The sequence below is a fragment of the Sorex araneus genome, chromosome 5 (assembly GCF_027595985.1).
Source record: "Sorex araneus isolate mSorAra2 chromosome 5, mSorAra2.pri, whole genome shotgun sequence".
In the NCBI taxonomy this organism is placed as follows: domain Eukaryota; kingdom Metazoa; phylum Chordata; class Mammalia; order Eulipotyphla; family Soricidae; genus Sorex; species Sorex araneus.
The window spans coordinates 81,247,999-81,263,510 of NC_073306.1; the positions used below are offsets into that span (position 1 = coordinate 81,247,999).

A 15,512-nucleotide genomic window follows, 5' to 3' on the forward strand; every position below is an offset into this window, starting at 1 on the left:
TATCATGTTTCAAATGAGTAGAATAATAAAACAGTACTAATGTCACAGGCTTACAGTGAATGTTAATATACAAAAAGTATTTATAATTATGTGACCCTGAAGTTCTATCACCCATTTAGATGACAACAGATTTTTCTCTGTTCCCAACTCACTCTCCTGTGCTTACTTTGCTCTTTATCTTGTTAATACTTACTCATTGACTTAACATTACTTTAACTTTCTTCTCTTTCCTGTTTATAATTACAACTATAAACTCCGCCCCTGCATAAATTCTACTCTACAACCTTTTAGGTAACAGAAAGTGACTGAATGAAAACAAAAAACACCTGATATGCTATCTGGTCTCACTCTGAATCCAGGAGCACTAATCCTGGTGGATTTTAATGCTAATATGCCTTCTTTCCACAATTTAATCAATCTCATTCTCCTAACCTAACCGGGGCTTCTTAAACTTCTTCTATTAGTCCCAGGAGTGTCAACACAACCCCAGATACACAACTATATAAAATGAGTATAGAAATCAAATGTTTACTGATAATAAATTAAAACTTATTCCCTGAGCACCAATCTAGGAGTAAACCCTGAGTATAGGTGGGTGTGAGGAGGAGAAAAGAATCAGAAGAGAGGAAGCAACAGCAACTAGGTCCTGGATCATTGTTTTTAACTTTGTTCTGCATTCTCAAGTTTCCAACACTTGACTCAAGTTTGTTTGGTAATTCCAATTTCTTTTACAGGAGAAACCAGAACTTTCCCATTCTCTTACACATTTACCGCCTTAAAGGCTTATGAACCTACTTTTTATAGAATCTGATCTCTTTTCCGTTTATAAGCCTAGACTTTTTCCTCCTGATTTCTAGCTCGTATTTGCGACTGCCCATGTAACATCTCCACTTGAACAGCCAACAAGCATCTCAAACAAATCACACTGTTAAACTAAGCTACGGCACTATGCCGTCCTGGGAGGGGAAAGATTTTTCTCGGCCTTTCCTCTCCTTTTGGCAGCGGCGTGGCGACCGCCATATTATGGAGCCCACTAACCAGAGGTATGAGCTTGCAGCGATGCTACTTCTGGCATAAATTTCCCTGGACTTAATTACTAAAATACTAGAAATCCAAAATTAATATAACCAAAAAAGGACAAATCTTCTATAATAGCAAAGAGAAACTCTTGCAATAAAACAAAGTACAAATCATTTATTACAAACCAGTCTTATTAAAAATGTATATAAAATTAATTTTTGCTACATAGAAAATAAATGCATATTCCTAAAAGTTATAAAAAACTTGAGTAGAACTATTAGAAAACTACAGCAATGCATTTGGATATAGCTTTCTGATGAGTGTTTTTTGTTTTCTTTTCTTTTGTTTTGTTGTGTGCCACACCCAGCAATGCTCAAGGGTTAGTCTTGGCTCTGGACTCAGAAATTACATGAGGCAATGCTCAAGGGAACATATGGGATGCCAAGGATTGAACCCAGGTAAGCCATGTGCAAGGCAATTGCCTTACTATACTATCACGCCAGCTACAAATGATGCCTCTATTTTTTTTCAGTTTTAGTAACTTTAATATAGGAAGTTAGGGGAACATATTTCTAAGTCAGATGCCTCTATTTCTTATCTAGAAAGATATACGATCTTGGGTAGGTCACTGAGCTTTTATTGCACATCTACCATATGACAAAACCATGCTGAGGTTTTACCTACATTATCTCAAGTAACCTGTACAGTGAGTTTGAAAGTAGGTAGTTTTATCTAATTAAGGCTTAGGGAGGGTAGTTAAACCTAATAGCCCAAGTTCATAGAACTCATTACAGAACTGAGATGAAGAAACCAATCTGTATGACTCATGTTATCTCAAAGGTCTTTTTTCAGGACTAAAATTCTGAGACTAAATACAGAGTCTTATGATGGACAATATGATGGACTTAAAACTTTTTTTTTCCAGGCAGGAATAGGAGGTAGGATTCATGCCTCGAATGCAGCTAACCCAGGTTCAATCCCTGGCCCCACATACAGTTCCGAGACTTACTAGGAGTGATCCCTGAGCTCAGAGCCAGAAGAAAGCAAACAATGATGGGTTTTTTTTTCTCAACAAAACTGAAGAGATAACACTATATGTCATTTTCCTCTTAAGACCATTCTTTTAAGATCATTCTGAAAAATTAAGTTAGATTATTTTGAAGCTATTTCATTCTAACACACTCTATTCACCGCTAATGGAAATGTGTTATATGCTCGAGGTAGTTAAGAGACTGAATAGCATAATTTTAGCATGATTTTAGCACCTATACCCTGAGGTAGAATAAGCCCTCAGCCCTGTGACAAAAAAAAATCTTGAATAAATTTCTAAATGTTATGTACAGCACAAATAAAATTCTCCTACCAACACTCTAGTCATGCTCTATTTAACTGAAAAAGATTATTCCTTATTAGATGATAACACATAAGTTAGGATTTGAAAGTTAACACAAGTTTTGGGGGCTGGAGCAATAGCACAGTGGGCAGGGCGTTTGCCTTGCACACAGCCGACTCGGGTTTGATTCCCAACATCCCATATGGTCCCCTTAGCACTGCCAAGGATAATTCCTGAATGCAGAGCCAGAAGTGACCCCTGTGTATCGCCAGGTGTGACCCAAAAAAAGCAAAAAAAAAAAAAAGTTAACACAAACTTTAATGTAAATATCAAGTAGTTCAAACATCATAGAGCAACACATAATTACACGCTGCTTTCAATATATTTAACCTTTTAAAATGAAAAATATTCTTAAATTATACCCAGAAAAATACTCAATAACCACTTATAATTATTATTAGCAAATATTAATAACATTCATTTATAATAAAAATGAAGATTTAAAATAATCTAATAAGCACTTAATCAAACATTCAATACGTGTACTAACTTACCTGCATTAGCAGCAATCCAACTATAAATGCACTTCCTTGACAGTAACCAACTTCACGATCCACTAAAGAATAAGCCTAAAAAGCAATAAATGTTGTTTCAAAATTTCAAAATACTGCCAACCCAGGTTCAATTCCCAGCATCCCATATGGTCCCCTGAGCACTGCCAAAAGTAATTCCTGAGCGCAGAGCCACGAGTAACCCCTGTGCATCGCCAGGTGTAACCCAAAAAGTTAAAAAAAAAAAAATGGAAATAAGAGGACCAGTGTGATAATACAGACAGTAAGGTGGTTGTCTTGCAAACCACCAACCTGGGTTCAATTCTGGGCAACCCCAAAGGGTTCCCCGAGCCCGTCATGGATGATCCCTGAGCACAGAGCCAGAAGTAAGCCATGAGCACTGTTGGATGTGCATCTACCCACCCCCCAAAAGAAATGAATCACATAGAGAGAGGGGGAAAGAAAAGGAACTGTGGGAAGGGAGAGGCAATATTAAAGGAAAAACTAACAACACGAACTTTCAAAGAGTAAGGTTACTTATCAACACTGGCCATAGCAAGCAAAGAAATTTGTTCCCAGATTGTGAAACTCATATATAATGAATTATTTCCTTTGAAAAGATTTTCTCACTATGCTACAGTGATTTATAGGTTAGTTTTAACTACTTATAGCAAGACAGCCAATAATATTTTTTAATAAGTTCTACAAACTGGATAATAATATAACACATGAATTAAAGCTAAAATTATGCTAACGTCAAATTTATTGTCAAAACAACTCATTATTAGGGTAAAAGTTCATATTTCATTGTGAAAAATACCCAGTATCATAAAAAAAAATGAACAGATTAGAACTTACCTTCATTACATTAAATAAAACCTCCTGTCCAAGGCTATCCTTTTCCTTAAAAAAATTATGTTCAGGATAAGTTCTAGCAATATCCCTCCGGATCAATTTTTCACAAGGTGAGGTCATTTTCAGCAGTTCTGAATACTGATCCTTAATTGGCATGCTTTGTGCATTGCATAAAAGTTGCCAAACTATTGCTCTAAAGTGATGAGGTATCCCTTTACGAACAAGCTCCTAAAATGAAAGTAAATAAAAAATTTTAATGAATTATTTATCCTAACTTCAAAGCCAAAGATTTAATAAGTTGAAATAGAATGGAAGAATTCAATCAAATTTATAATTCACAATGCGAATTTTAATAACAAGAGTAGACAGCCTATCAACTACTCTCAGATCTGGCTCTTGGGTGTATGTATCCTATGCTGGTCTGGGGATGGGGATGCACTATAACATCATCAATAAATTCTTTTATGTTCACTGAGAATGATGCCTCTAAATATATTAAGAACAATAATCTACGGAGATGAACATGACAGAATATTTGGTTGACATTTGTTAAATAATCATCACCTTTTAAAAGTATGTTTCAGGTCAAATAAAAGGAAAACCAAATTTGCACTTATCTAACATAATTTACTATTTCATGCTTTGAAATTGCTATGTTAGATGAAAACTGAAGATGTTATTCAGTCAATGCCAACAAAATATTGATATTATGCAAATTATGCATTTTTATTTTGTATATTTTGAATTTTAAATTCAGAATTTTAAATGATGGAACAATTATGTTTCTGAATTTAGAAAACTGGGATAATTTTTTAATCGATTTTTCAAGTTCCTTATTTCTCCAATGAAGAGAAATCTTCAACAACATTTATTTATAAGTCAAAACGTTTCAGGGTCAGAGACGTAAGACTGTGGATCGGGTGCTTGCCTTCATATATCCAACCCGGGTTCTATCCCCAGCACCAGGCACCACATATAGTCACCAGAGCTCTGCTGAGAGTGATCCCTGAGGGCAGAGCCAGCAAGCAAGCCTTGAGCAATGCCAGGTGTGGCCCCAAAACAAAACAAAACTTCTGTGTAAGTGAAAAAATAAAACTTAGTGGTGCATATGCTGCCAGAGCCCATGTGCTGCTTGAGCCCACATGGCTGAGCACATGTGGTGCCTGATCACATGTGTCGCCTGCATCTCCCCTCTTGAGATGTGTACTTTCATGCTTTCGTGTCTAATGCTAGGATTTGTGAAGGGGCTCTTTCTGTCCTTGGAGAAGCCCGTGTTCTCTCTTGAGTGCAGATCTTTCTCTCCCCTCTCCCTTCTCCCCTTACCCTTCCCCCTCTCCTCTCTCCTCTCTTCTCTCTCTCTCTCCACTCTCTCTAATCTCCCCTCCACACCTTAAAGATCCTCCAAATAAAATCTATTTATTCACAAAAATATATATAAATAAAACTTTGTTTATGATGCTTAAAAATAGAATTTGATTTTTTTAATCTATTAATTTATAATTAATGATCTTTGATTAAAAAAGAATTGCAACAGAGGACTTAAATACCTTAACTTGCTTTTCCTTCTTTTTGCGTACATCTTCCCATTCATTAACAATCCTTCCCCAAAGGATCCAAGAGTCTTCTTCAAGATGGCTGAGGTTACTGGAGGCAGATGAACTTGACACAAGGGAGGAGCCACTGTTTCTTCTGGACCCATTTACAGATCTTAAAGACTTACTATCCGTCTCTAACAGTCTAAAACACAATTCAAACTTGTTTAAGACCTAATCTCCTGGATGAAGTAATAATGATATACTAAAATTTCACTAAAACAATTAAGTTACCGTTTAAGATATTTTAAAGTATCTCTGGTAGGGATCAGTACAGGGGGTATGGCACTGGCCTTGCTTGTGGATGACCCAGGATCCCTGGCATCACAAAAACTGTCCCCTGAACACCACCAGGAGTGACCCGTGAGCACAGAGCCAGGTATAGTCCTTGAACCTCACCTGATGTGACCCCAAAAACAAAATAAAGACTAAAATGAAAAGAAAATAAATGAGATGCATAAGGGCTAAAGAGACAGCTTAACTGGTACATGCTTTGCATGAGAGAAACTCAGATTTAATCCTCAATACCAAATGGTCCCAAGAGCACCACCTGGACAGAGTCCTGAGCACCAAGCCAGGAGCAGACGTTCAGTACTGCTGGGTGATCCAAAACCCAAAAATAAACAGACAAAATAAAACACACATAATTTCAATATCTTGCTGGCATTTACTAAATAACATCTACATTTTTTCATCTAAGCATAGCAATTTCAATATAACTGAAAGCATAAAATAGTAAATTAAATATAGAAGTGCAATTAGCCCCATCATAATTTTCCAATATGTCCATTAAAAATTCATAGCAGGAGAAATCTGGTGGGATAAGTAGCTGAGATGACTTACTAAGAAACCACACTAGTAAGAGGTGTTAACATACTTTATGGAAGACTCATCATATCATCTTTATAATGTGGTGAGTGCTTTAAAAGTCCAAATCAGATACATACAAATTAACAAATTCTCTTCCTTTTTTCCATTTTGCCTCACTCCAAAAAGTGTCTGGCCCATGCAGTATTTGTATTAAAAACCAAACTATTACTAATGTCAAAACTGAAAGATTTCATTTACTTGCTCATATATACAAACATTTCTATTTATTTACACTCCTGGATTCTCTTGAAAAATAAAAAGAGAGAACCAAATCTATATTCCAACTAAGTGGAGTTTCTGGCTTTTAATGAGAAAGGACTTCCATTTTGCTTTCTTTTGTTTTGGTTTCAGTTCATACCTGGTGGTGGTCAGGGTTTATTCCTGACTCTGCACTCAGGGATCACTCCTGGCAGGTTCAAGGGACCATATGTGGTGCTAGGGATCACACCTACATTAGCTACATGCAAGGCAAGTGCCCTATCCAATGTACTATTTATCTGCCCTAGCAACATTTATTCTGTTTTATTTGTCATAATTTTTTTGTTTTGTTTTTGAGCCACACCGGGCCATGCTCAGGGCTTACTCTTGGCTCTGTGCTCAGGGAACACTTGTGGCAGGAATTGGGAGACTGTATCTGGTGCTGTGGAATGACCCCAAGCTAGCCATGTGCAAGGCAAACACCCTACCCACCAAACTATCTCTCTGGCCCTCCCTTGTCCTGTCCCGGCGAGACTAGTCAACGTGGGTAACCGGGAGAGGGTGTGCAAGTGGTAAAAGAGAAAGAGAGAAGAATGGGAGCAAGACAAGGCTTTGATCAAGCAAGCAAAGGCTCTATTTCTCTCAAGCTAGTTTTTTTATAATTGATTACATGAGGAAGTAGGTAAAATGAAGAAGTAACAATACATGCACATTTTCAGTGACACATGGTGCAAGCCCTAACAGGGGGCGCATGACAGTTATCTCGGGCATTGCTCAGAAACTTTACACAATGTGTTCTAACATTTCCCCAAGAAGAGGTTAATTTCTTAATGTAAAGACATTTTTCCAAAAAAGGGTTGGGTCCTTAATTGCAGGTCAGGCTATACTGACATTTTGGCTCCCGGCACTCCCTCATGCAACAGTTAAATAGAATGTCCTAGGTATTGCTAGAAAGGGAAAATTTATAAAACATTCAAATTATGGGTCAACTACTTGCTATGAAAAACATCTCAATACCATAGATATTATATCAGTAAGTCTACACATCTTAAAGAAAAACTAGTTACTTATAAACTTAACCTTATGATTCCAAATCAATGAATTCAATATGGAATAGTGAGGTAATTTTGAGTGAACTAATCTGAACATAGTTCTTTATTTCACCTTACTGAATGCTTGTTATACACCCAAAAGTTAAACTAAATCACTGCCATAAAGAACTTGCAGATAAAGAAAAAAATGGTATTTTCTAAACTAAACTAAGCTAGCATCTAACAGAAAAACATGAAAAGCAGCTAAAAAGAAGGCTTCTCAAGACTCAAAGGGTTTACAACAACAGGATATGCGAGAGATCTTGGGACGGGGCGATACTGGCGCCACTCTCCGCCAAGATGTGACCCGAGTGACCACACGTGTGCGGCCTCTCTGTTGCTGAAAGACCATGATCCCCGAGGCCAGCTACTTTTGGTACCAGCAGCTTCTTGCAGAAATGTCTCTAGACTGTGAACCAAGCCACGGCCCCATGCCGCCCCAAGAGGGGAAAGATTTTTCTCTCTCGCCTTTTCTTTTTGGGGGAGAGGGGTGCGGCATGGAAACCACTATATTATAAGGACCACTAAAGAGAGGTAGGAGCTTGCAATGATGCAATTGACTTAGTTACCAAAATACTAAAATACAGAAATCCAAAACCTCATATCTCTTCATTCTCAGCAATGGAAAACAAATTATCAAATGCTTCCTTTTCATCAGGTCTGATTTTGGGGGGGAAACTCCAAACAATAATAGAGTTTTTTGTGGAAATATTAAATGTACTCAAAGTAAAGTGAAAATTATCAGCTACACAGGCGGTGGGTGTGGGGGTGGGAAGGGAAGTATACTGAGGTTCTTAGTGGTAGAATATATGCACTGGTGAAGGGATGGGTGTTTGATCATTGTATAACTGAGACTTAAGCCTGAATGCCTTGTAACTTTCCAAATGGTGATTCAAATAAAAAAAGAAAAAAAGTGATTTAAAGAAAAATAAAAGACTCAAAGGGTTTCAGAGCTTTCAGAATAAGCAGGAATGCCGAGTGAACTTATCAACACAGACAAAAGGATAAAAAAATTCACCTTTCAAAGGACGTGGAAATAATATATACAAGCATACAAATATGAAACTGTGATAATTGTTTAGAAATTAAGTATCTCAAATTAGAGTATTATTGTATTAAAAGATGCTGTTCCTGGGGCTGGAGTGATAGCACAGTGGGTAGGGCATTTGCCTTGCATGCGGCCGACCCGGGTTCAAATCCCAGCATCCCATATGGTTCCCTGCGTACCACCAGGGGTGATTCCTGAGGGCATGAGCCAGGAGTGACCCTGTGCATTGCTGAGTGTGACCCAAAAAGCAAAAAAAAAAAAAAGATGCTGTTCCTTCCTTGACTCACACCATATATAAAAATGACTCAATATGGATCACAGACCTGAATATAGAAGTGAAAACCATAAAAGAGGAAACACAAATCAAGTAAACAGGAAATAATCTTCACAATGCTATGTGGGTGAAATCTTTCACTGAAACACATAAAAACAGTGAGCTTAAAATCCTGATTTAAAAAAAAAAATGGAACTTCAAATTTAAGTAGTCCTGTTCTTCAAAGAACACAGTATGACTGAGAAAAAAAATATCCTCAATGGAATATATCTAACAAAATACTGATATCCAGAATCCAAAAATCATTAACTCAAAAATTAAGAAGGCAAACAATACTTTATAAAATGTGAATTAAGATTTAATTAATTCAAGTTGAATTATAAGATAATCAAGTTGCCATTAAGCAATTTAAAAATATTTAACATCTGTAGTTATAAGGGACTGGAGTTATAAGGCAAATAGCACAGCGGCATTTGCCTTGCACGTGGCCAACCTGGATTCGATTCTTCCGTCCCTCTCCGAGAGCCTGGCAAGCTACTCCTGTCGTAATCTGTTATGCCAAAAACAGTAACAACAGTCTCACAGTGGAGACTGTTACTGGTGCTGGCTGGAGTAAATATGAACAATGCTACAGTACTACAGTAGTTGCAAGTGAAAAGGCAAGTTAAAACCACAGTGGAATGTACACATTGGAATGGCTATAATTTTAAGACTATCCAAGTATTTCCCAGTATGAGGAGATTTATTTTTTCAATATGAATGTCAGGAGTACATGATAGTTCAACAACTTTGAAGAATTGTTTGAAAATTCATTCTGTGGGCTGGAGCCATAGCACAGCAGGTAGGGCATTTGCCTTGCACACGACCGACCTGGGTTTGATCCCCAGCATCCCATATGGTCCCCCAAGCACTGCCAGGAGTCATTCCTGAGTGCAGAGCCAGGAGTAACCCCTAATTACAACAACAGGATATGCGAGAGATCATCACCAGATGTGACCCCCTCCCCCCAAAAAAACCCCCAAAAAACAAAAAACAAATGTAGGGCTGGAGCGATAGCACAGCAGGTAGAGCATTTGCCTTGCACGAGGCTGACCCGGGTTCAATTCCCAAAATCTCATATGGTCCCCTGAGCACTGCCAAGAGTAATTCCTGAGTGCAGAGCCAGGAGTAACCCCTGTGCATCGCCAGGTGTGACCCAGAAAGAAAAAAAAAAGAAAAGAAAATTCATTCTGAAGAATTATCAATTGTTCCTAAGTTCAATACCTTCACATAACCCAGCAGAACAGGGAACACGAACACACACACATACACACACATACAGAAAATCAAAAGTTCAGAGCTTTATTTGTGACAAACAAAAAAATAGAAGCAACTCAAATAGAAAAACAATCATATTTTGAAACATTTATTTACTGTAATACTAATCAGTAATAAACAAAAACTGCTGCTACATATATTAACAGGGATGAAACTTATAAAAGTGGCATCTTGAGTGAAGGAAGTAAGAAGAGAGAAAGATGCAAAATCATCTCATATGTGAGGTGGATATAAAGAAACATACTGAGGGCAACAAATGACATATTAGTTGTATCTACTTTATAAACAAGGGTCTTTTTCCTTTTCAAAAATTTTGATCAGGAGCAGAGAGTATAGCAGATAGGGCTTTTGCCTTGCACACAGCCAACCTGGGTTCGATCCCTGGTATCCCATATGGTTCCCCAAGCACCACCAGGAGTGCAGAACAAGGAGTAACCCCTGAGCATCACTGGGTGTGGCCCAAAAAGCAAAAAAAAAAAAAAAAAGTTTTGATCATTCTAGCAAATTTTATAACATTTTAAATTTTTTACTACATTGAATAACTGTGAGATACAGTTACAAGCTTTCATGTTTGAGTTAAAATCATACAATGTTCAAACACCATCCCTCCACCAGTGCACATTTCCCACCACCAATATCCCCAGTATACCCCTCCCTTTCCCACCCTTCCCTTGCCTTTATGGCAGACAATTTCCCACAAACTCTCTCTATACTTTTGGGCATTATGGTTTTTAACTTCTTAAAGAAAAATTTTAGAATTCTTTTCAATGCTGTAATAAAGTGTCCTGTCTGAGTTTCCTAGGAGTTATTTTCAGAAGTAATATTTGAGCTGATACTATCATAAGTCTCTCCCAGTGAGCTCTTAGTTATTACGTAGATTTCACTTGTCCAAAGAGCTAGCATAGGAGTTAAGGATCTAAACAGTCAACTCCAGTTCACTCCCAGGCACCCCAAATGATCCTCTGAACACAGAACCAAAAGTAAGCCCTGAGCACCATCAGGTGTGGCCCCAAACAAAACAAATGTGTATATTATATAAATAAGCAGTTAGAATAATCGGGAGTGGGGGAAATCCTCCACTCTACTGGTGCTCAGGGATCAGAAGCCACTCCCAGCAATTCTGGGCCAATCCACCAGAGAGATGAATGCTGTGGAATGTGGTGCTGCTCAGGATCACCCCAGCAGTGTTCAGGGGGCCTCTAGGGATACACCTGGTGATGCTCAATGGGACCACATGGTACTAACAATCATACAAGGCCTTAGAAGAGCCCTAATACATGCACTTCTCCAGTCTCCATTTTATTCCTCTTCCTTACTGCAAAAGTAGTAATGGCTCAGGAAGATTCCTAAGCAGGTTGTCACTTAATTTCAGTATAATTAAAATATTGACACGGGCCAGGGTAATAGTCCAGCAGGTACGCTGCTTCCCTTGCACATGGAGGACCTGAGTTCAGTTCCCAGCATTACATATGGTCCTCTGAGCACCACCAAAAGTGATCCCCAAGTCAGAGCCAGGAGTAAACCCTGAGTGCTATCAGGTGTGTCCAGCCCTCACACATACACAAAAAATTAATTCTGGTTTGGTATTAGAGGGTACACACTGTCTGAAAATACCAATAATTTCTGGAACTTATGCATGGAAACCGGTAACAGTTAACTCAGAAGTCCACGAACTACTGAGAAGTCTATTCAGAACTTATTTATCTTTCTCCTCTTAGAACATATATGTTCACTGTAATCATGAGTTTATTAAAAGGAAACTACCTTCTGGTTCATCATCATTTCCTTCTAACAACTACAAGAAGAAAAATGTCAAATTATGGGGCTGGAGCGATAGCACAGTGAGTAGGGCGTTTGCCTTGCACGCAGCCAACCCGAGTTCGATTCCCAGCATCCCATATGGTCCCCTGAGCACTGCCAGGAGTAATTCCTGAGTGCATGAGCCAGGAGTAACCCCTGTGTGTCATTGGGTGTGACCCAAAAAGAAAAATTAAAAAAAAAAAAAAGAAAAATGTCAAATTAAAGGAAAAGAACACTGACTCAGAAAAAATACTATGGCCATAATCAAAAGGTATTTCCCTATAGGTTGCCTCCCCACTATTTCTTACCTGCTACTATTATACAATAATACGTTAGTAATTCAAATTTACTTAGCTCTAAGGATGCTGTCATAGTCAGATATCAGAAATTGGCTCTTTACTTCCATCTGACCCAGCAGTACCAATCCTAGGATTGTACCAATACCAAAATAACATGCAAAGTAACACAGCAGAAATGACATCTGCACTTGTATGTTTATTGCAGCACTATTCACAATAGCCAGAATCTGGGGAAAAAACGAGTGCCTGACAAGATGACTGGTTAAGGAAACTCCGGTACATCTACACAATGGAATACTATGCATCTGTTAGAAGAGATGAAATCATGAAATTTGCATATAAGCAGATGGACATGGAGAGTACCATGCTAAGTGAAATGAGTCAGAAAGAGAGGGACAGAGAGAATGACTGCACTCATTTGTGGAATATAAAATAATATAATATGAGACTGACACCCAAGGACAGTAGAGACAAGGGCCAGGAAGACTGCTCCATGGTTAGGAGCCTGCCTCATGAGCTGGGGGAGAAGGCAGATGGAATAGAGAAGGGATCACTAAGTCAATGATGGTTGGAGGGATAGTTCCTGATGAGAGATGTGTGCTGAAAGTAAATAAAGGACAAAACGTGATAGCCTCTGTCTCTGTATTGCAAACCATAATGCCCCAAAGTAGAGAGAGAGAGTATGGGGAAAATTGTCTGCCATGGAGGCAGGGGGAGGGGTGGGATCTCTGTGTGTGTGCTCGGGGAATACTGGGGACATTGGTGGTGGAAAATGTGCACTGGTAGAAGGATGGGTGCTCGATCTGACTGAAACTCAAACATAAAAGCTTTGTAACTTCATATCACACTGATTCAATAAAATAAGTTTTTTTAAAAAAGAAATTGGCTCTTTTTTAACAGGGGACTAAATAATCCTCCCTGTCCTAACCAACTAAGAAGTTTCTGTTAAATAAATTCCAGCCATAGGGAAGTATTCAAAATAGCTACAGCCCACATTATCTGACAGTAGAAATGGGGGCTGAAGCCACGCATCAACTGGACTCAAAAATGAAAGTAGGGCATTTGCCTTGCATGCGTCCATATGGTCTCTAAGCACCCCTAGGAGTAATTCCTGAGTACAGAGCCAGAAGTAACCACTGTGCATCGCTGGGTGTGACCCTCCCCGCCCAAAAGAAAAGCCTAATAGAAAGTCTAGACTTAGATGCTTTCCAGAGCTTAGGAGACTTGAAAAAGAGAGCACCACATATCCAGTGCCCTGGTAAACAATCTTCAGGACTAAACTGTGAATAAAGAAACATGTCAACAGAGACAATAGTTTAATGAGAACTGAACTTTCTCCTAACTGAGGCACCCCAGGAACCAACAATCTAAGGGCAATGATAGCCAGTCTACCCCTCAGTGGGCACATAAATGGGGCAGACTACTGCAGCACAACGTAAGTGACAAACATCAAAGAAAAGGGTACACTACCCACAATACTATAGACTGTAGAAGGTAAGAGGAGAAGAATGAAATCTTCTGGGTATATGGCATTTGAAGCCTTTGGGAAATACATAAACCAAGAAAAGTTTGAAGCTGAGCCTGAATTTCAATTGTCTGAGAGGTGCCAACTACAAGTAGATATTTGAAAATTTTCTGCACACAGCCAACAGTTAACTTTGGAAACAACTTCCTGTACTCAACATAATGATTGAGTAGAAAGCATTATGGTAACCACTTACAGGTTACTATTACAGCCAAAGCAAAGGAGGCAGAGCACCTCTAGATATACATCTATACATACCTAAAAGGCAATCTAATGGGTCCCTCTCCAGGCAATCTCACTGGCCTTTGTCTAGGTGGTCTGACTGGCTATTTTGTGTAACAAATCAGATTGATAGGTTTACATCCTTGTTATTAACTGGCATAACCAATCAGGCAACAGAGTGGAGATACACAGAGATCATAAGCATAGGTCATGTGTTGCTGGGTGCTACATTACTGGAAAAGCAACTGCTAGAAGAGGCAGGGCTGGGGGGTACTGGGGGGACATGAGAGGAAACAGAGAAGCCGCTGTTGAAAGAGCTGTTGCTGGAAGGGATCTGCTGGAGCCCATGTCCTAAAGTGTTGTGGAACTATAACCACTGTTTACAGTAACAACTGGTAGTAGGCTGGCATACCTGTCTTACTTGCCATTTCCAGGAACCCAAAGTTCACAGTTTTAGCCATCTGCACTTACAATATCTCATCTGCATTGCAACATTACCTTGGACATGTAAACCCCTAAAATAGTATCTAAAGGGCTAAGAAAGGATCTAAGGAAGCAAAACTATTACGAAAGAAAAACACATGAAGAGTTAAAAATGCTGGCATGTACTACAAAGGGAACAACTTAACAAGCATGGTGGGGGGGGGGGGGTGTTTGTTGTTTAGGGCCAACAGTCGGCAGCATTCAGGGGACAATATGAGGTATTGGGGAACAAACAGGGCCGTCCGCATGCAAGGCGCCCTTACCCACTGTACTAGCTCTCCAGCCTCAACAAGTGGTTTTAAAATCTCATAATCTCATACCTAAAAAATGGGCATGAATGAGCTAAAAGATGGCAACTGCCAGCTAAGCCAGTAGCAACAAAATATATGCCTGACTCAGAGAAGTCAACCCTTCCACATGGACTTACTCAAAAACAAAGTGGTTTCTTAGAGCCATATGAACAGTCAAAGGGAATTAAGAGAAAACACGGAAATTAGTACAGGAAACAATTTAAAAACATTGAAGACAATAAGGATACAGCTAACACAATAGGAATCCCTCCAGTTCTGAAAGGGGGGATGGCATTTTGCTTTTGTTAAGACACAATCTCAGAGAAACTTTAATGCTTGAGGCCTACAACCCCCATTCAAATATTCTGATGAGAAACTGATGATTTGTAGATTGCTTGATGAAGATAATACATACAAATAGAGCAGCCTTAAGTTTTCTAAAAAAAGGAGTGATTTAAAACTAACTTAATTACAACAGAGTGAGTAGATTCTTTTAATAGTTATATCATCGAATTCCTCAGGAAATGAGTCAATGAATGAAAATTCAAAACAATCCTCAATGAAAAGAAAAAGAGAAGTTTGAGTGAGAGCTTCTAAGAGTTTAAGTACATGACTAGTGCTAGAGTCATAATACAGCAGGTAGAATGCTTGCCTTGCTCACAGAGAACCCGGTTCACTCCTAAGTACGACATATGGTGCCCCCCACCTCAATGAGTGCAGAACAAGCCCTGAGCACCATCGGAT

The 15,512-nt window shown here is 38.8% G+C and overlaps 1 protein-coding gene across 3 annotated transcripts in view; it reads right to left on the reverse strand.

Moving 5' to 3' along the window:
- The window catches only part of EVI5 (ecotropic viral integration site 5), a 182,858-nt gene that overhangs the window by 112,690 nt on the left and 54,656 nt on the right, over positions 1-15,512 (reverse strand). For all 3 annotated transcript variants that reach the window (XR_008630186.1, XM_055138201.1, XM_055138200.1), the window contains exons 3-5: positions 5,307-5,496; positions 3,763-3,987; positions 2,908-2,982 (exon numbers count right to left, since the gene is read on the reverse strand). Coding sequence is in view for 2 of the 3 variants with exons in the window: in XM_055138201.1 (XP_054994176.1) it covers positions 2,908-2,982; positions 3,763-3,987; positions 5,307-5,496 (490 nt within the window). In the remaining variant the exon portion in view is untranslated. The remainder of the gene's footprint in view (positions 1-2,907; positions 2,983-3,762; positions 3,988-5,306; positions 5,497-15,512) is intronic.